At 39.6% G+C, this 20,046-nt stretch overlaps 1 protein-coding gene across 1 annotated transcript in view; it reads left to right on the top strand.

Annotated features, from left to right (window-relative positions):
* EML6 (EMAP like 6) overlaps window positions 1–20,046 on the top strand; it is a 139,165-nt gene that overhangs the window by 104,263 nt on the left and 14,856 nt on the right. The window contains 6 exon segments of the mRNA XM_040553503.1: window positions 4,220–4,308; window positions 4,968–5,144; window positions 5,255–5,456; window positions 5,671–5,797; window positions 17,540–17,618; window positions 18,716–18,845. Of these exon segments, the coding sequence (XP_040409437.1) occupies window positions 4,220–4,308; window positions 4,968–5,144; window positions 5,255–5,456; window positions 5,671–5,797; window positions 17,540–17,618; window positions 18,716–18,845 (804 nt within the window).

The following is a 20,046-nucleotide window of genomic DNA, read 5'->3' as shown; positions in this document are numbered from 1 at the left end:
GGACAAGGAAAGCCCACCTGATAAACACGTGGCTCAGAGGCTGGTGCCAACAGAGAAATTTTGGGTTTTTTGACCATGGTGTGCTTTACTCGGCACCCAGCCTGATAACTGCAGATGGGTCCCACCTGTCTCTAAGGGGAAAATGGATACTAGCCCAGGAGCTGGCAGGGCTCATTGAGAGGGCTTTAAACTAGGTAAGAAGGGGGATGGGGATGAAATGAGGCTCGTTAGAGGTGTGCCAGGGGGAACAATGTCAGGGCTGGGGGAGAAGGCAATGGCCCAACTGAAGTGCGTCTACACTAATGCATGTAGCATGGGCAACAGATAAGAGGAGCTGGAAACCATCGTGCAGCAGGCAATCTATGACTTGGTTGTCATCACTGAAACATGGTGGGACCACTCCCATGACTGGAGTGCTCCAATGACTGGCTATAAGCTCTTTAGAAGGGACAGGCAGCACAGAAGAGGTGCTGGTGTGGCTGTCTGTATTAGAGAGTGTTTTGATGCTGTGGAACTCGAGACTGGGAATTATAAGGTTGAGTCCCTATGGGTTAGGATCAGTGGGAAGGCCAACAAGGCAAGCATCCTGGTGGAGGTCTGTTATAGACCGCCAAACCAGGATGAGGAGACAGATGAGGAGTTCTACAGGCAGCTGGCAGAAGTGGCGAAATTGCCAGCACTTGTTCTCGTGGGGGACTTCCAACTTCCCAGACATATCCTGGAAATACAATACAGCTCAGAGGAAGCAGTCTAGAAGGTTCCTGGAGAACGTGGAAGATAGTTTCCTGACACAGCTGGTTAGTGAGCCTACCAGGGGAGGTGCCCCACTGGACCTTCTGTTCACAAACAGAGAAGGACTGGTGGGAGATATGGTGGTCAGGAGCTGTCTTGGGCAGTGACCACGAAATGGTAGAGTTCTCTACTCTTGGCAAAGTCAGGAGGGGGATCAGTAAAACGGCTGTCTTGGACTTCCGTAGGGCAGCCTTTGAGCTGTTCAGGACACTGGTTGGCAGAGTCTCTTGGGAGGCAGTCCTGAAGGGCAGAGGAGTCCAGGAAGGCTGGGCACTCTTCAAGAAGGAAATCTTAAAGGCTCAGGAGCGGTCTGTCCCCATGTGCCCAAAGACAAGCCAGCACGGAAGAAGACTGGCCTGGCTGAACAGAGAGTTGTGGCTAGAGCTTAGGAAGAAAATGAGGGTTTATGACCTTTGAAAAAGAGGGCAGGCCACTCAGGAGGACTATAAGGATGTTGTAACGCTGTGCAGGGACAAAATTAGAAAGGCCAAAGCTCATCTGGAGCTCAATCTGGCTACTGCTGTTAAAGATAACAGAAAATGGTTTTATAAATACATAAACATAAAAAGGAGGACTAAGGAGAATCTCCATCCTTTACTGGATGCGGGGGGGAACTTAGTGACAAGAGATGAGGAAAAGGCTGAGGTGCTTAATGCCTTCTTTGCCTCAGTCTTTAGCAGCAAGACCGGTTGTTCTCTAGATACCCAGTACCCTGAGCTGGTGGAAGGGGATGGTGAGCAGAATGTGGCCCTCATAATCCACGAGGAAACGGTTGGCAACCTGCTACAGCACTTAGATGTATGCAAGTCAATGGGGCTGGATGGGATCCACCCAAGGGTACTGAGAGAACTGACAAAAGAGCTGGCCAAGCCGCTTTCCATCATTTATCAGCAGTCCTGGCTATCAGGGGAGGTCCCAGTCAACTGGCGGCTAGCAAATGTGATGCCCATCTACAAGAAGGGCCGGAGGGTAGACCTGGGAAACTATAGGCCTGTCAGTCTGACTTTGGTGCCGGGACCATGGAGCAGATTATCTTGAGTGTCATCACGTGGCACTTGCAGGGCAAGCAGGCGATCAGGCCCAGTCAGCATGGGTTTATGAAAGGCAGGTCCTGCTTGATGAACCTGATCTTCTGTGACAAAGTGACGCGCTTAGTGGATGAGGGAAAGGCTGTGGAAGTGGTCTACCTTGATTTCAGTAAGGCTTTTGATGCTGTTTCCCACAGCATTCTCCTGAAGAAACTGGCTGCTCATGGCTTGGACTGGTGTATGCTTCGTTGCGTTAAAAGCTGGCTGGATAGCCGGGCCCAAAGAGTTGTGGTGAATGGAGTTAAATCCAGTTGGAGGCCGGTCACTAGTGCAGTCCCCCAGGGCTCAGTACTAGGCCAGTTCTCTTTAATATCTTTATCGATGATCTGGATGAGGGGATTGAGTGCACCCTCAGTAAGTTTGCAGACGACACCACGTTAGGTGCGTGTGTCAATATGCTTGAGGGTAGGAAGGTTCTGCAGGAGGATCTGGATAGGCTGGGCTGAGGCCAACTGTATGAAGTTCAACAAGGCCAATCCCCGGGTCCTGCACCTGGGGCACAACAACCCCAAGCAGAGCTACAGGCTGGGAGATGAGTGGTTAGAAAGCTGCCTGGCAGAGAAGGACCTGGGAGTATTGGTTGATAGTCAGCTGAATATGAGCCAGCAGTGTGCTCAGGTGGCCAAGAAGGCCAACAGCATCCTGGCTTGTATCAGAAACAGTGTGGCCAGCAGGACTAGGGAAGTGATTGTCCCCCTGTACTCGGCTCTGGTGAGGCCGCACCTCGAGTGCTGTGTTCAGTTTTGGGCCCCTCGCTACAAGAAGGACATCGAGGTGCTTGAGCGAGTCCAGAGAAGGGCAACGAAGCTGGCGAGGGGTCTGGAGAACATGCCTTATGAGGAGCGGCTGAGGGAGCTGGGATTGTTCAGCCTGAAAAAGAGGAGGCTCAGGGGTGACCTTATCGCTCTCTACAGGTACCTTAAAGGAGGCTGTAGCGAGGTGGGGGTTGGTCTATTCTCCCACGTGCCCGGTGATAGGACGAGGGGGAATGGGCTAAAGTTGTGCCAAGGGAGGTTTAGGTTGGATATTAGGAAGAACTTCTTTATTGAAAGGGTTGTTAGGCATTGGAATGGGCTGCCCAGGGAGGTGGTTGAGTCACCATCCCTGGAGGTCTTCAAAAGACATTTAGATGTAGCCCTTAGTGATATGGTTTAGTGGAGGACTTGTTAGTGTTAGGGCAGAGGTTGGACTAGATGATCTTGGAGGTCTCTTCCAACCTAGATGATTCTGTGATAACCATTCTTGTACCAGTTACTAAGACAAACTGTAACTACTAAGACAAATACTTTCTCAACATCGAACACTGTATGGGTTCAGTGCAATTACATTTGCTGAGGGAATTCATCCTCACTTGTAGCACTTGTACCAGAGTACAAGGTAATTCACTAGTAACAACATATGACTAAACTGTCACTTAACGAACATAATACTGCTTTTCTTTGTCCTGTAATTTTGTACTGTGTGGCCCATTTTTTTTTCCACCTTTTATGTCCAGTTTCTTTTCTTTGCTGAGCATTACGTGGCAATCAGTGCAATGAAATTAGAGAGCATTACTGTCACAACTAATTAAGTCTAACAGGATTGATAATGAGCTCATGCAAATAAGCCTTCCTGAACATAATATGATTCTGTTCAAAACCACCTGTGAGTCTGAGCCCTACTTACCCTGTTAACACTAGTGTTGTGGAAGTTCACTGACAATGACAGGAGCTAAACTCCCTTCAGAATGTATTCAGATCTTTTTTTGGTGAGAATAAACGTATCAGAAATATAGAGAGTAAGTTTGAAAGCATTTTGTGTTTCTTCATGCACAAATGCTGCTAGCATTCTATCAATCACATGCAAGATTATCTTCATACTATGACATTATCTGTATGGGTCTGGTAAACTTCATACTGAAGGTCATTTTTTTGTGTAGCTGGACTACATACTAGTTAGGCAGAGCAAAATAGATAAGAGCCTAAAATGTTTTACACTTTTGGCAGAACTGGCTTGTAAAATTTTTAGGAAAATTAATAGTCAGGCTTTTTTTAATTCCCACTATTCTGATGATAAAAACGCAAATAAAATATTTCTTCTCAAAAGGTAGCCATTTGCTGCAAGACTAATTTCTCAAGATTGTTGGGTGGTATTTAAAACACTACCTCTGCAGTGAAATCAAGAGTGTAGAATTCTTACAAGAGTGATTCTAAGCATCTGTCTTTACTTTTGCTATGAATAACTCTCTGGAGGATAATTTGTGTGCTTACTTCCAGAAACTTCTTCATTCAATAAAAAGAAAGTTCATAATACTCATAATAATGAATAAGATTCACAATAAAGTCTTATTTCATATCCAGGAAAGTTATTGCAAGTCAATTCTGGTGCCAAGGAACAACTGTTTTTTGAAGCACCAAGAGGGAAAAGGCATATTATAAGAATTGCTGAGGTATGAATTATGCTTACTGGATTTTTTTTTATTTATTTTTTCTTACTGCAAAAGTTACTTTTCTAGACAGTTGAAAGTTAACATATTTTGTCTTTAAAATGGGATTTTTTTCCTTTCAAAGTACTGTATTTACAGTGTTTAGAATTAGAATTACTTACTCATTCTGTAGAGTGTCTTTCGTAGCATTTGTAAACAGCAGAACTTTTTAAGTTTTTATTTGTATCTCTAAATTTATTTCTGCTTGCTTAATAGCAGTTGTTTCCCCAAATCCTCTTTCCTGAACACTCACCTGTTTTCTATGTAATCAGTGTGCATGCAGTTTATAAACCACCTTTAAATGGTATGACCTAGCTTTCAATCCTGTTGATTATTTGTGATGCGTAAATGTTCTACAAAATTGCCAATATTTAGTGCCTCAGAAAATCTTTAAGATTTGTATCCAGATCATGTTTATTTAGGGAAAGTGAGAATGTTTAAAGTTGCTTTTAAGCCTTTTGCTAAAGAACTGTAATTTGTGCTAACTAGCTGAAAATGGTGAACGCTTTCTAAAAAACGTTCTAAAAATAGTTAATATCAGACACACAAACAATGTAAGCATTAAAACAGTGTGTTTTGGGTGTGTATTAAGATCACTTCTTTGGGTGAAATTTTGATTGCAGATAGAGAAGATTGAGTGGGACACCTGGACATGTGTTCTGGGTCCTACTTGTGAAGGAATTTGGCCCATGCACAGTGATGTCACCGTTGTAAATGCAGCTACTCTTACAAAAGATGGAACACTATTAGCTACGGGAGATGACTTTGGTTTTGTGAAGCTTTTTTCATATCCAGTAAAGGTAATGAGTGTATTTATTTCTCAGATTAGAAACTGTAGTAGAAAAGGATCTAGGGAAGGTGATGCACATAATACATCAGACTGCTAATACACAAATTCTTTGTACTACAGGGCCAACATGCAAAATTCAAGAAGTATGTGGGTCACAGTGCACAGGTAACCAATGTTCGGTGGTTACACAATGATTCTGTGCTGCTGACTGTAGGTGGTGCTGATACAGCTTTAATGATCTGGACCAGAGAATTTTTGGGCGTTCAGGAGAGTAAGCTGGTTGATAGTGAAGAATCAGACACAGATGCAGAAGAAGATGGAGGTAAAAAGGATTATATAACACATTTTTAATGGTCTTCATTCCACAGAACTCACACGAATGTTTAGCTTGAAGTGGGCAAAAAAAAAAAATCACGTGCTAAAGTTCAGTATAGGGAGAGTTTGGTAGGATTGTTTTCTTTTGGTGGTGTAGATCTTCTTTTGTAGTCTTCCACTATGAAACATTGGTAATTTGTTTTATGTTTTATTTTTCTAAGGGTATGATAGTGATGTTGCAAGAGAAAAAGCAATTGACTATACCACTAAGATATATGCAGTAAGCATCCGAGAAATGGAAGGGACAAAACCACATCAACAGCTGAAGGAAGTTTCAGTCGAAGAGAGGTATGTCACACAAAGGCATTAATTTCCAAATGTGGATTGCATTTTTTTTGAATCTCTTTTCCTTCAACTAAAACTAGTCTTTAGAAATATGACAGGAATTTTAAAATTCACAAGATAACATTTGAAATGCTGTTCGTAAGCTACAATATGTGTTAGTGTGATGGCAAAGGGAATATATATGTAAGTAAAACACCCGTGAGTGTTGTGTTTTCTTCTGTTATTCACATAAGCAGTTACATTCTTTCCTACACATACTAATTAGGTACGTGTAGCTATGCATGTCTTCAACAGGGCATTTGTGAAAGTGTGAGCTCTTAAATACCATTTTATTACTGTTCTTATTGCTCAGTCAGTTAATGACAAGACAGGGGGGAATGATTTGAAATTAAAAGAAGATTTAGATGAAGGGTTAGGAGGAAATACTTCACTCAAAGGGTGGTGAGGCACTGGAACAGGCTATGCAGAGAAGCTGTGGATGCCCCATCCCTGGAGGTGTTCAAGGCTGGGTTGGACGAGGCCCTGGGCAACCTGATCTAGTGGGTGGCATCCCTTCCCATGGCAGGAGGGTTGGAAATAGGTGATCTTTAAGGTCCCTTCCAACCCAAACCATTCTATGATTCTGTGATTCTATATAGTTAAAGATTTTGGTGACATTTTCATTAAAATATTTTCAGTTGCATATAATTTTGTCAGGTTGCCAGGTTTTGTCAGGTTAAAAATGAAATTTCCCATGGTACATGTTGGCCTTAAGCTGAGTTATAGTGTTTAAAAAAAAAAGCTGCAAGGAGAACAGGAGTGAAGAGAAGAGCTGAGCATAGAGGGTGAGGTCCAGTGAAAGAGAGATCTAGGGGAGTGAGTGAGTCAAAACTCCAACTGGTACAGCACTGCTGGGACAGAACAGGAGGATCCATAACCAGTGAAGTACATTCTCCTTTGTAATTTGGAACTGGATCTAGGCACAGTAGGTCTGTACAAAGTTTGCTCCATATTGAGCTATGACATTCATTGGTAACGTGGGTGTCTTACTTCCCTTTTGGGATGGAGTTTTATGAAAGTTTAGGGCCTCTGAATGATGACAGTTACAATATGAATAAAAACCTGTACACTGCGGCTACCCGTGTGTATCCAGTTGATGACTCAAACCGTGAATCCATGCAGTTCCTTTCAATGGAATTTCTTTTTATAAGTGGTTAATGTTCTCTTCTGTTATGAGTTTTCTTGCTTTTGTCTAATGTTGGGACAGAAAATAGTTAATAATTTTGCACTCAGTGTTTGAATAATATGAGAACAAATGTTGGGTCTGGAAGATGAGATGAGAAATGTTGCCCCCTCTTTTATTTTTTTCATTGTTACATTTTAACAAAGACATATAGTAGGACGTTTAATGCTTTTTTTCAATAAATGTTGGTCCATAACCATTTCTTTCCCTTCTTTTAAAAATATTTCTTTCCATTTTCTCATTTACTCATATAGTCTTTGTTCCTTCTCTTTTTTTCTGTAAAAATGAATATTATCTACCGAATTATCTACATCTATCCATATTCTGAGATTGAGTTTAAAAAGGAATTTATTTTTTTTTTTTTGGGGGGGGGGGGGGGGGGGTGGGAAATACTGCTAAATTGTTATTACACATGAAATAACAAGTGCCAATGATAGGATGGCCAGATGTTTTACACCAGAAACCTTTGTACCTTCCAGCTGCTTTATTCTGCTTTGATGATGCAAAAGCAAATGTAGAATGAGTTAAATTAACCGATTAAGCCAGGCTTACAATTGTTTTGTACTTGTGAGTTATCTACAATATGAATATAAGCATCATTTTTTTTCATATTAGGACAAAAAATCACCACAGCCCTTAGAAAGTTTTCCTGCTCTGAAACCTGGCTGTGGGCCTGCTGTCTGATGCAGGCAAGTACCCTGCTTCTCAGAGGAGTAGCTCAGTCTGTTACAAACACTTCAGGCTTCCTAACTTTTCAGTCTGTCCGCTTTCGCAGTCCTGCACTGCCTAAGCTGATTCAGCTGAACATGCTTCATTGCTGTGGAGGAAGGCACACCCTGAAACGAACAGGCAGTTTGCCTTTTTCAGTCTTCTTAACAAAACATATAGTAAAGCAGCACATGATGGGACAAATGAAACAGGCTTGTGTTTGTCACACTGATAATCCATAACGCAAAGAAAATGTGCTTCATGGTATCCAAAACGACAAACCAACACCGAGGCAGGAAGCTGCTGTAGTATGACCAAGTGTTTCCGCACTGCCCACTCTGTTAATTAGGCTGGTGGGCCTAATTAAATGGGTAGACACCTCCTCTGCAGTGAGATTGCCTCTGATTTCTGTAATGATTTTTGTAATGGTTGTACACAAAAATACTGTAGCCTATTTGAAGGAATAATCAATCCCATAAGCTCTAGACTGAAGAGAACAAGAAGGTAGCTTTAAATGTTCTCTGTATCTTTTTTCTTTGTACTGTTGCTCTACAATCAACAGTTTTGTATTTCATCTTTAAATAGCTGGAAAAAAAGCCCTCATTACTGTCCTTACCCTGTATTCTCCTAAAGGGTCACAATTATTCTTCTCATTTGTTTTTTTTTATGTACTCTTTCAGTTTCAGTTACTTTAACATAATGTCATTATCAGTATTTGGAATTTGCTGTTTTGATAAGTTTGTCAAAAGATGCCATACTTTTCATATGTAGCTGGTTAGGCAAAAATACATTTGCTTACCTTTCTTCATCCGATTCATATACATTTCTAGAATTTATGACCAAATAATTAGAAGCAGAAATTTTGTGGTGAAACATAGGCAAACTACAGTTGTTGAGGGTGTTATGCTGATATAAGACTTCAAGTTGTGAAGGGTGCTGGGTTTTGGATGCAGAAGGAGGAGGTTAATGTGTTGGCTACTGCAATTATCAGACTTCAGCTTTTGGCCACTGTTATAGTAATATGTGTGCAATTTATACAGAATCTTGACAGTCCCAATTACGAGTGCTTCAGGGTGAAGCTGAATTCTCTCAAAGACAGTTGAATTATGAAGCAAGTTTCATAGCTGTGCCAGATTTCATCTTTTCTGACAATACAAAAGAATGCAGCAGCTAATGAAGGATTTGTCTGACCATGTTCTAAAAGCTTCCCGAAAACAGTTGGCTGTCTTTTCTTTGTACCTACAAGGGTCTAAAGTGACAGCTGATTGAGCCAGACAAAATTAAAAGCCTACAAGTACTCAGTTGTCAGAGTCCAGGAAAAGTTCTAAATCGGCAGGTCTTCAGGATGTGGAGTCTTGAAATCTCTGTGCACTGGGTTGAGTGAGATGACAACAAGTAATATTGAAGCCAGTTCGCAAAGCTTTACTTTTTCTGCAAAGGCACTGCTGAAGTAGCCTCTCCCAGTCCCTTCAGATATGAAGAAGGGAACCAAGAGGATGTTTTCTATTCTCTTTCAGGCAGGTATGTGGGAAAACCTCATAGTCTTGAGGGGGAAGGTTGTCTGGAGAAAATATTCCAAGTCTCAAATCTTACATCTTTCTTAGTAATAGTGTCGTATGTCTGTATGAAGACCCCAAAATGAACCAAAGATTGTGCATCTGTTGGGATTTGCATACTCTGCAAAGAAATGCAACTGCATGCTCTGAGATTGATAACATTATGCAAATTTTGAAAATTATGTTACAAGCTGAAAGGCCATTTAAGTTTGAGGTCTCGTGATTAACTCACTCCTAAAACTGCCAGTTTACTTCATTGCATAATGCAGAAAGAAGTGTCCTCCTTGCTGTGTTTTCATTATGTGTCTGAGAAAGAAGGGAAAATTGTGAGTTGTTCATAGGTATGGTGGATAGAAACACAAAATTAAACAAGTAAGTTTAATTTAAGAAAAGGAAAAAAAAAAAAAGGCAAAACAAGAGTTTCCAGCTCCAGCTCCAAAACCAGAGGGGAGTAGCTGGAACTATAGCTTTGAGCTGCTTCTTGGGGTCAAGGACTTTAAGCTCACTCTGTTTCTTTCTTTACATAGTAATATTTAGAAGGTGAATTGTTACAAGTTAATTCCCTGCTTATAGACACAAGTAAGCTTCAAATGTGATGTGATACCTAGTAGACCGTTCTTGTGCAAGATTGCTGTTTTATTTTCCTCTTTATTGTAGCTACATTTTCATCTTTATAATATGGAATTTTAACTTTGGGGTTTGCTAGGATAAGCTTGCAGGACTGTAACTTCATAATAAGAATGGCGTATCAGAAAAACGCAAAGTGCTTAGCCTCTCTAGAAATAACAATCATTGTACAACTCAAGATGAGTTTGATCAAAAGAACTGTATTGTGTCACCTGCCGAGCTGCAAGCATATGGTTGAGAGATGACACAGGCAGTGCTGGGTTGTGTAGGAAAAAGTTTGCAACAACGCACCACCAGCCTTCTGGAAAGGAATCGGTGATTTACAAATGACTCTCTGTAAATTAATACAAAGACTTACTCTACTGTCTTTTTGTCAAAAGAGAGGAGCCAGCAGTTCTTGTCTCTGCTCTCCCCCGTCATGGGGAAGAGGGTAGGAGGACAGATTTGACGTAATACTTGATACAAGATAACTGTGACTTTGAGCAGCTGCTGTGCTCTCCCTTTCCCTACTTAGCATGTACTCTGTGCTTAACACAATCCTGCAAAATAAAAATGAAATCAGTATGACACTGGCCTTCTCTAGATCTCCAGAGTGCTGGGCCCCAAAGCAAACTGGGAGGAGAAATGTCATTATTATAAAGGGCAAAAAATGACAAACTTGGGGATAATATTAAGGTGCCACCTTAGAAAAGAAAATGAGAGTCCTTTATCAAATGTACTTGTCCTGTCTTATTTATTTACGTAAGAAAATAATAATCAGTCTGCAGATGTCTTGGAGGAACGTAGAAGTTGCATGAAAAATTTTATCTGCAGGATTTTAAATTAACCGTGCTCTGGTATTTTCATGAGGGACCCAAGGTTTATTGTCCCTATCAGCAGTTACAGTAGAGATTAGGCTGAGGAACAGTATTTAAATGTCTTGCAGTTGTATTAGTTTGTGCGTTTGGTTAAGATAATTAATTGATTGTTGTTTCTCTCTCCTCTCCCCAACCTTCTTGTTTTTCTTCTTCTCCCTTTCCATGTCTGTCTTCCTATCCTCCCCCCACCCTTATTTTTCTCTTCCTTTTTTGCTCCTCTGATTGGCATCCTCTTCCTTGCTCTGCCTGTATGATACAGAAGCGGGGTGCCAATGAGAGGTGCTGCAGGAGCAGTCTCACGGTGTGGGAGCTCCAAGAGCAGTGCTCCCACACCGCGGGACCACTTGGTCAATGGTGGGACTGTCTCAGACAATCCAGGACAATTGTAAGCTATACTGTGTGTTACGTAGGAATTGTGCTTTATTTCAGATAAGGGCTAACTTTTTAACTGGGACCATATTAACTGGCAAAGAATTTATACAATAAGAAGTAAAACAAGCTTGCATAAAGATTGTATTTATGTTACTAATACAAAAGGCAAAGATATATTTGCATTTTGCATTCTACTAACGGCTAACATATGTCCTGTGTTTGCAGCTTTCATTTAGTTTGATTTGCATGACTCTACATAAACTGAAAACTTGTAACGTACCTGGTGATGGAAAACCCTTTTAAGCAGGTTGAATGTGTAGAAAACAAAAAGCAACATTAGCATGTTTGTCTAGTTTTCTGTTTTCTTAACATATGGCTTGTCTCACTTTCCGTGAGTTACCTGTCTCAGAGCTTGTTCTGAAGTGTTATTGTGCATCATTTGTAACCATATGTTCTGATAAGAAATAAGAATTTGTATTTTTTTCTCTTCAAACATTATTCTTTTGATTGTTTATTTCTTTACAACAACATGAGCCAAATTATGTAAGCTTCCAAAGTTGCCTCCAAGCAGTACAAACCTTTGTACCATAAAGTGAAATATTAGGCATATGGTTACAAAATTTGCTCATGCACTTTTACATGCACACTTTTGCGGGTGCAGTGTAAAAGCTTTGAATGTGAATCTGTGTAGTATTTATGTGTAGGTGGGAATGATGCAAAATGTGTCTGGAAAAAACACATCTTCGGGGTGGAGAAAATAACTTTTGGCTTATTTCAGCACAAGTCCACTGTTTGAGTAGCGTCCTTTGGAATATTCACTTTTACTTTCTCACAGCATTATGTCAAGTTAATGCATCCTAAATGTTTTTGGCAGCATGCTGATTTCGTCACAGTTGTCCCCAAGGCTTGAGCACATTGTGACTGATATTTTCACAGTTCCTGCCAACCTATTGAACTTGGAGTCAATTTTGCTTCTCCCACAGGTCAGCACAAAGCTGGCCCAGAGGTCTTTTGCATTTGTGTGACACTTGGTGAGTGTGGAACTGCAGGATGCCAATACCGTTGCAGTGCACGTGTTCCCAACATTTCTCTGTCTGAACGTGAGAAATGCTGTCCACACCGAGGTGGATGTGAAATATTCAGGCGTTTTGAGGGCTTTTTGCTGTGGGGGTTGTATTCCAGGAAGGATTGAAAAATTATTGTTTCTGATACAGCTTATGTTATGTTACAAAGGGGAAGGATGCTAATGTGTCTACCTGTTACATTCAGCCTCCAGCCCCAAAGTTCTCCATAAGCTATTGGTTGAATGTTTATACTTACGCAGTGAGCACAGCTGCAAAATGTGTCAGAATTTATGTAAGGAAAAATGAAACAAATAGAAAAGACTTCTGCTCAGACTTGATCATAAACCCTGAGGGAAGCCTGAGAAAAGAGAGAGACTTCACGGAACATGCTAAAGTTGGGTTGGTGCTGGGGCCTTGGTAGTATATGGAGAGAGATCTCCTGAAGTCTCATGATATGAGGTACTCTAAACTTTTTAGCTCAAAAACAGAAAATTAGATTTTGCCTAAAGTATGTTACAGAGTGTTCCTTAAAGCTCAATTTGGCAAACAGCTGAACAGGTGGCTGAGGGATCTTCCAGACAGTCCTGTCTATGTGGTGTATTGTGTATGACACATCTCTGAGCACTAGAGCCAGACTATCTGCAATAGTTACTTAAAATAACAACTTTACAAGATGTTTAGAACAATTAACGTGTTCAAAAATAAAGGCATTCAGATTTCATTCAGAACTGATTGTACTTATTAATCTGCTTTTCTGCTTGTTTCACATTTGGAGACTAGAATAACACGTGAATGCAGTGACTAGCTTCCCTTACAAAAACTTAAAAATTGCTATCACCACCATGCATTCTGCAATACCCTTTTTTTTTTTTTTAAAGAGTGCATCAGCATACATGTGAAATGATAAATACAACCATGCTAAGGCTTTTTCAGTGCTATGCTTTTAAAAATAATTCAGATTGCAATTGATTTTTCCCTCTAGTTTTGTTTTGATTTACTGTATTAAAAAGTAGGATACCTTCATGTTGAATACTGTTCTTTTTTGTTTTCTCATGATATCTACAAAATGTAAAGGAAAGCAGAAGCAGGAAAAGTTGTATATAAAACTACTGTGTATGTTGAGATGGGAAAATCCAAAGGTTTAGAATTCACAGAATCTCTCCTTAAAGCTAGGAGTTTTGCAGCAGTTTTAGTGCTCTTGGGAGGCCCCTTCCTGTCAGCTGGTGGAAATGTGCTTTCCAAAGCCCTTTTGCAGGTTTTTTTTCTGAAATAAAGTTTGTTTTTTTGAATCTCAGGTTGTTAATTCTCTCTTCCAAGCAAATGTACTAGTAGATCATCTTACCTCACTTTAACCTTTGCTTTCTTTTCCTGGGAGCAGTCCTTGTTCATTTTTATTTTTGTCTAGCATCCAGATGTGTTCCCTCTCCAGTTAGCAGCCAGCTAAATGCACGCCTTAGCCTCCTAGTCGGACTTTTTTACGCTTTTCCTCTGCCCAGTCCTGCTGGGCCCCGCCTGTCACCTTCTCAGTGTCAGGGCATTTTTGTCCATCTGTCCATTCTCCAAACCTCAGTTTTTGTTGCTTTCATGCAGCGTTGTTTCTGAAGGTCCAATTCTGTTCCCATTGGCCTCAGAAGGGAATATTTGTTTTCTTTCCAACTTGCTACAGATGCAGGAGGCATCTCTCTTCAGAGAGCACTTACCCCATGTGCTATAATTCATGTGTTGGTTATCCCTATCCCATGGAATTTATCATAACAATTTCTTTGGTCAGCTTTTTTCTCCTATATTTTCTATCTAAATGCATCTAACTTTTTTTGTGTGCTTTGACATCCTATTCTCGAAGACTGCATCTTTCTCAAGGTGCCCCACTCTTCTAAAAGCCCGTTCCCTGTCCCCTGCCCAGCTTTTGGTACATCCAACTGTTGTTCTCTGTCCTAGTGCTGCCTATATGTCCCACTCAGGACTTTCTACTCACTGGTCTTGGTCACTTCAGATAGCCTTACTTGTCAGGTGAGAGCAAGTGAGTTGTCACTTGCACCTTTTTACGTTTCTGCATTAAGACCTGTAAAGAGAGTGGGTGAGATTTGGTCAATTTAAATCTGGAGGCAGCTCACCGATTTATAACCATGCATAGTTGTGTAAGCATATAATCAAGGTAATCATCAGTAACAGAAATTTTATTTGCTGTATTCACAGTATCTTAAGGACTGAAACCCCTCTAGTGTCTGACTGTCTTATCTTTCCTGGAACTCATTCATCCCATAACATAACATAAGCACATTTATTTTACATTACTGGAAAGAAACCGTTAATACTTGTATTATGTTTTAACTTGCTTTCCTTTGGAGGCAGGGAATTGTCAAGTAAGTACTAACAACACACAGCACAGAAAAAGCACAGATTGCTGTGAATGTACAATGCAGATTGTGTAGGCCACAAAGGGTGAATATATGCAATGTCCTATAGTGCGAATTTCTGGTCTTGACACTGCCATCCTATTTATCAAAATAAATTAGGTCTAGTCATAGACTTGTTAAAAACAAAAGTCAAATTGATGCTGCTTTATGTTTCTTTAATTAAGATGATAATAAGGCAATGAATGCATATGTGTGTGTATATATACATGTGTATGTATATATGAATGCACACAACATTTGTGTTTGTGTACTGTGAATAGATAAATATATAAAAGTATGTGTGTGTATGTGTATGTTTCCAAATTAAATCTCATGTTTACTATCTACTGATTATTAGTCATGTCATAGTGGTAGTGTTCTCTTGCTTTCATAAAAAATTTTTGGCTTGCTCTTGTCATAAACTTCAACAGATATGTCAAGGTAAAGAAATGTGAAAATGATCCATTTTAAAATTACACTAAAACAGAAAAAAGAGCAGGAGGCGTACAGGAAGAGAATTTATTATTTTTATAAGTGATGATTCAAGGGCCTTAGTAAATCTGGGTTGAAAGTGCTTTTTCTGTTCTAGCATCACATAGTGTTTTTATTTTGCAAGAGAATTGAGTTTTATAATAATTTCTTCTACCCCTTCTCTACTGGTGATTGCACTGCTATTTGGTCCAATTACCGTTGATGGTTATGTAACATGACTTGATTGACCACTTCCAGAGAAAATAAAGGTACTTGTTTCCCTGTGAACAAAAAGTACAAGCTGTCCCTGTACATAAGTTGGCTTAACAGAGAACAATTATCAGGCTAAATTGCAAGCTGAACTAGGATAGAAAACAAGCATCCATTGTGTGAAACTCTTTAACAGTGCTTATAAGAATGTTAAGTTCTACCAGTTGCCATTCCTGTTAGGCACCTGAAAATAAAGAAAAACATGGAATCACATTCTCCGCCTGCGTAAAGTGTGCAGGAAGCATTTATGTAGCTTCCTTTTTTTCCCCTCCCTGTCCTGTAGGATCTTGAGTTAAGAATGCACTCAGTAATGCCAGGGAATGATGTTTCTGAATTTGTAGACTGGTGCACTCTTTAATTTCTGTTTTAGTTTTTGCTGGCATGCTTGAATAGCATGTTTTGTGCCACATGGGAATGACTGATCAACTCTAAAAATGCTTGTGCATGAGTAAAGTGGTCAGAAGTACACCTAAACTGTATTAAGTTTCTTACTTGACTTTGTTTGCTGCTTACAAGGGGATCAAGGTAACTAACTCTTTTACTCTTTTACTGTCAAAAGATCTAGTAATGTACTTTGCTAGTACTTAGTGAGTTTGTTTGCTTGAGAAGTGGGTTAGTCTGTTTACTTTCAGTTCTGTTGTGTCTTTTTTAGAGCTCAGATTTTCATGCTACCTATTCCTGCAATAAGTATTCTAATTGTGTAGCAATGTGTTCTAGCTATGCATTTTGTCAAATGTTGTCTTTAATAGCTTTCATAAAAATGCAATTCTAGAAAAATCAGTTCCCGCTAAGCAAAAGGTATTTCACTCTTCTGAAATGATTTTTGCAAAAAAAAAAAGAATTAGTGGTAGTTACAGTGTAAGGACAAGAACAATCAAAATTTCACAGCATCTATAATGTGTATCAAGTTCATTCATTTTTGAAATCTTAAACTGCAAAAATACTTTCCAGATTCAAGCCTCAATTAAATAAATTGAGGCCAGGTGTTTTGTTTTGTTTTGTTTTTACTTACAGAACCCTGTTGTTTAATCCTGTCTCCAGAATCTGCAATTGGAGTTTAAAGGCATGCAGTGTTGCTTTTCATATTAATAACAGCAGCCATCAAGTGATGTTTTGAAGCAAGCATTTAATCATAATACCTGTTTTTATTCTTTTGCTATCACCACTTCTATTCCAACCTTCTAGCAAGATCCATCTTCTGACTAACAGTTGATCAAACATGATGAAAAATCTAGGCCAAAATTATATGGGCTAAATTCTCTGATAATCCAGTACAATTTGTATGGGTCCGTTCTGTTGTTGACAGGGTTAGAATTTAGCCTCCTGAATTTCTATTACCAGAAAAGGGTAATGATTATGCTCAAATTAGCGTAATAGTCATCCAGACTGGAGTCAGTGCAGCAGGATTTGGTTTTGTTAGGTCATGAACTTCTAGAGGCTGAGCACCCTCTACTCCTGTTAGGTTTGTGCCTCGTCTTTTTTTCTCGGAAGGATCAAGTCAAATACACCCTTTGCTGCCTCCCATATAATCATTTCTCTGTTAACTGTAGCCTGTTGCCTTCCAGTTAGTATATTTCATAGCAGTAGGTGTTACCTGATGTTGTAACAGATGTTGTTTGCACAATTTTTTTTCAGTCTGTGTTGTATTTTTAGTTACTTTCAGCAACTGTAATTATATAAAGATGCTTCGCTGGCCTTAGACTTTTTAAAATTCACACTGATAAATGACTTACACAGACTAAAATGTAATACTTGTATCTTTAATGTGATTTTGGGAAGATATTAATAATGTCAAGTCAAGGTTTTGTGATGGGATTTCTCAGAAGAAGCAAGGTTGGAGGAAGGTTAACTTCAGATATGGAAAGTCTTTTAGAGCATTTCTGAAAGCAACAATTTACTATCTGTTGGTATTCCAGGACTTTCCTATGGATTTAAATCATTAGAATTTAAAAATAAAAATTGGTGTAAGATGGTCTGTTCTGCCACTCATCCACAAAATCTACATGAATGTTATTTCTGCTCCGTCTATCAAAATGCATATGATTTTTGTTTTTATTATGAAACTCTAAAATCTAGACATTAAACATGTAGTTGCAATTGGCTATTTCTTGTTCACTTGTAAAACATATACTATGGTTTTACAGGATTAGTTTTGCTTTCAAACATACTGATTGTCTTCTTTTTTACATGTGTTTGTTTCAGGCCGCCAGTTAGCAGAGCAGCTCCTCAACCTGAAAAACTGCAAAAGAACAATATCAACAAAAAAAAGAAACTGGTTGAGGTCAGACTTAGTATTTATTAATTTGCTTTAGAAGTAATATGCGCTGGGTGAAATTCATCCCTATTTTGAGCACAGCTGAAGTTGTTTATAGGCAGAAGAAAAGGGAAAGAAACTTCTAAGTAGTGTTCTCAGCACTGACAGCAAACACCAGAAGACATGATAGCCAGCAACCTCTGGCAGAAAAAAAACTTGGATTCAGGGTATTGAAGTTTACCTGTAACAACAGATCTTTCCACACCCAAAATTCCTGTATTATATTGAAGGACAGGTACAGCTAATGTTCATCCACAGCAGAACCCACACTCACTAAATAACAACCCCAATGGAAATCCAGTCAGAAATGGCACTTTTGCACATGCAAAATCGTGCATTATTTTGAATTACAAAAACTGCATGATTTTGAATTATGAACTTTGCTTATTTATCTGGGGACATACCATTTTCCTCAAACTGTAGGCCCTCCCCTCCACTCCCCCCAGCTATTTGGAATGTCCATGAAATATGCTGAACAAGGAATATTCTCTGGACTGTGTGAACAATTTATGATTGCTTGGTCTGTCACTGTCATTCACGTTGTTCAAAGTAAGCTGTAATTGTGTCTGGGACAGATCCATTAAGATCCATTTGCTATAACAGCAAATCTAACAACAGTCCATTGACCAGCAGTGTTTTTCTGTAGGAAATTTCCTTGACAATGCTCATTGTAAGATGAAATGTCTGAGACACCTCTGATTAATGTTTTAGTTACGAAGTTGCTTATAGCCTGCCTTTGCTTCTCATAAGGACTTTAATGTCAGAATTTGGTCTATTTCGAAGACTTCAATTAGAAGTAAAGATATTTGTAAATAGCAGATGATCTATATAGATATGAAACTATGATGCAAAGGTTAATAAAACTGGACCCATTTTAAAGTCACATATATTTATCAGGGATAGATAATTATTGTGGTTTTTTTTTTGTTGTTGTTGTTGCTTTTACAAGATACTTGTGTCATGTGCAATGACTTCGGACTTCGCTTATGTGATTCAAACTCTCTAACCTCTTTGTTTATTCTTCTATTTCATTCTTAGTCTTTCTTTCTGTTTTATTTGACTAGGAGCTGGCTTTAGACCATGTTTTTGGATACAGAGGATTTGATTGTCGCAACAACCTTCATTACCTAAATGATGGTGCTGATATTATTTTCCACACAGCTGCAGCAGGCATAGTTCAAAATCTTTCTACTGGTAATTCAACTTGAAACAGTACTTTAAGACAAAAATTACTGTAAAAATGAAAGATTTATGTATGAAAGTCATAGTTTTTTAACATTCCTGCAAGTTTTTCACATTCTGCATCTGGATAAATAATGCAGAGTAATTTCAATGGCTATTTCTCCATCTGACAAGTTCTGCTATTGAGGTTATCCTGTAGAGCCGTCCTATTCCTTTCAGGAGGTATGAGATTCTGTTTGGAAGCGTGAGGAAAAACTGTCTTACTTCTGCAGTTAGGCCTTGCTAAGATCCACACTGAAGACATAGGAATTGCTTTCTCAGAGGGGAGTGCCTGAGATATGAAATGTTGAGCATCCTTAAAATTTTAGGAGCAATAAAATCCACTGTTTCATTCTGAGTTATTTTAGCAAAGGCATACTCCAGGAAAGAATACATTTTGATGCAATGCAATGTGAGTAAACTGCTCTTTGGAAGGAGTAGAAATATTCCCTGACTTTTTGGGTAATGGGAAAACAAACAAACAAAAAAAACACAGCTAGCTCTGAGTTGTAGCACCAACAACTCCATGTTCTCCATATATCTTAAGAAACAAAGCCAGTAGTTCTGACTTTATTCTCTTCCCTCTTGGTGCAACAGTGAATCAAATGGTGACAGCAGCACGCTCAGCGGCTCTGCTGCCGAGGAGAGGCAGAGGCAGAAAAGCTGTCACATCTGCTGACCCTGGGGGACTCTTGCCCTAACGCAGCCTCTGACCAATAGAGCTGGGAAGCATGGTCCTTGCTTTTCTTTCTGGGCCATTCCCCTTGGGAGAACAGTGCAGAGCATAAACTTCCCAGGGGTATGCTCTCCTCTCTGCTTCCCATTGACTACTTCAATTAAGCAGGAAACCTGGTCTGTGTGTTTGCCAGTTTTGTTTTTTTCTTGCAGTTACAGGTGGCTACAGGATGATTCTTGGACTGAGTCCTGGTTTCCCGGATGTAGCTAGTTTACTAAATACTGCTTTTATATGTATGTGTTAGTGATTACATTCATAGTGCGTTTGGTAATGGTGCCTGGGAATGAAAGCAAAGCAGCTCTCAACATACTTACTGCTCTCCCTCCAAATATCCCTTAGAGAGCACGGCATGAGTGTAGCATCAAGCTGCTTAAATGTTCTTGGCTTCAGTTGTGGTTCTTTCTTCGATACTGTCGTGAATAAAACCATGTTTGAATT

The sequence above is a fragment of the Cygnus olor genome, chromosome 3 (assembly GCF_009769625.2).
Source record: "Cygnus olor isolate bCygOlo1 chromosome 3, bCygOlo1.pri.v2, whole genome shotgun sequence".
Taxonomy (NCBI): domain Eukaryota; kingdom Metazoa; phylum Chordata; class Aves; order Anseriformes; family Anatidae; genus Cygnus; species Cygnus olor.
The sequence above is the reverse complement of the archived record's forward strand: the minus strand, read 5'-3'. Positions and strand labels throughout refer to the sequence as shown.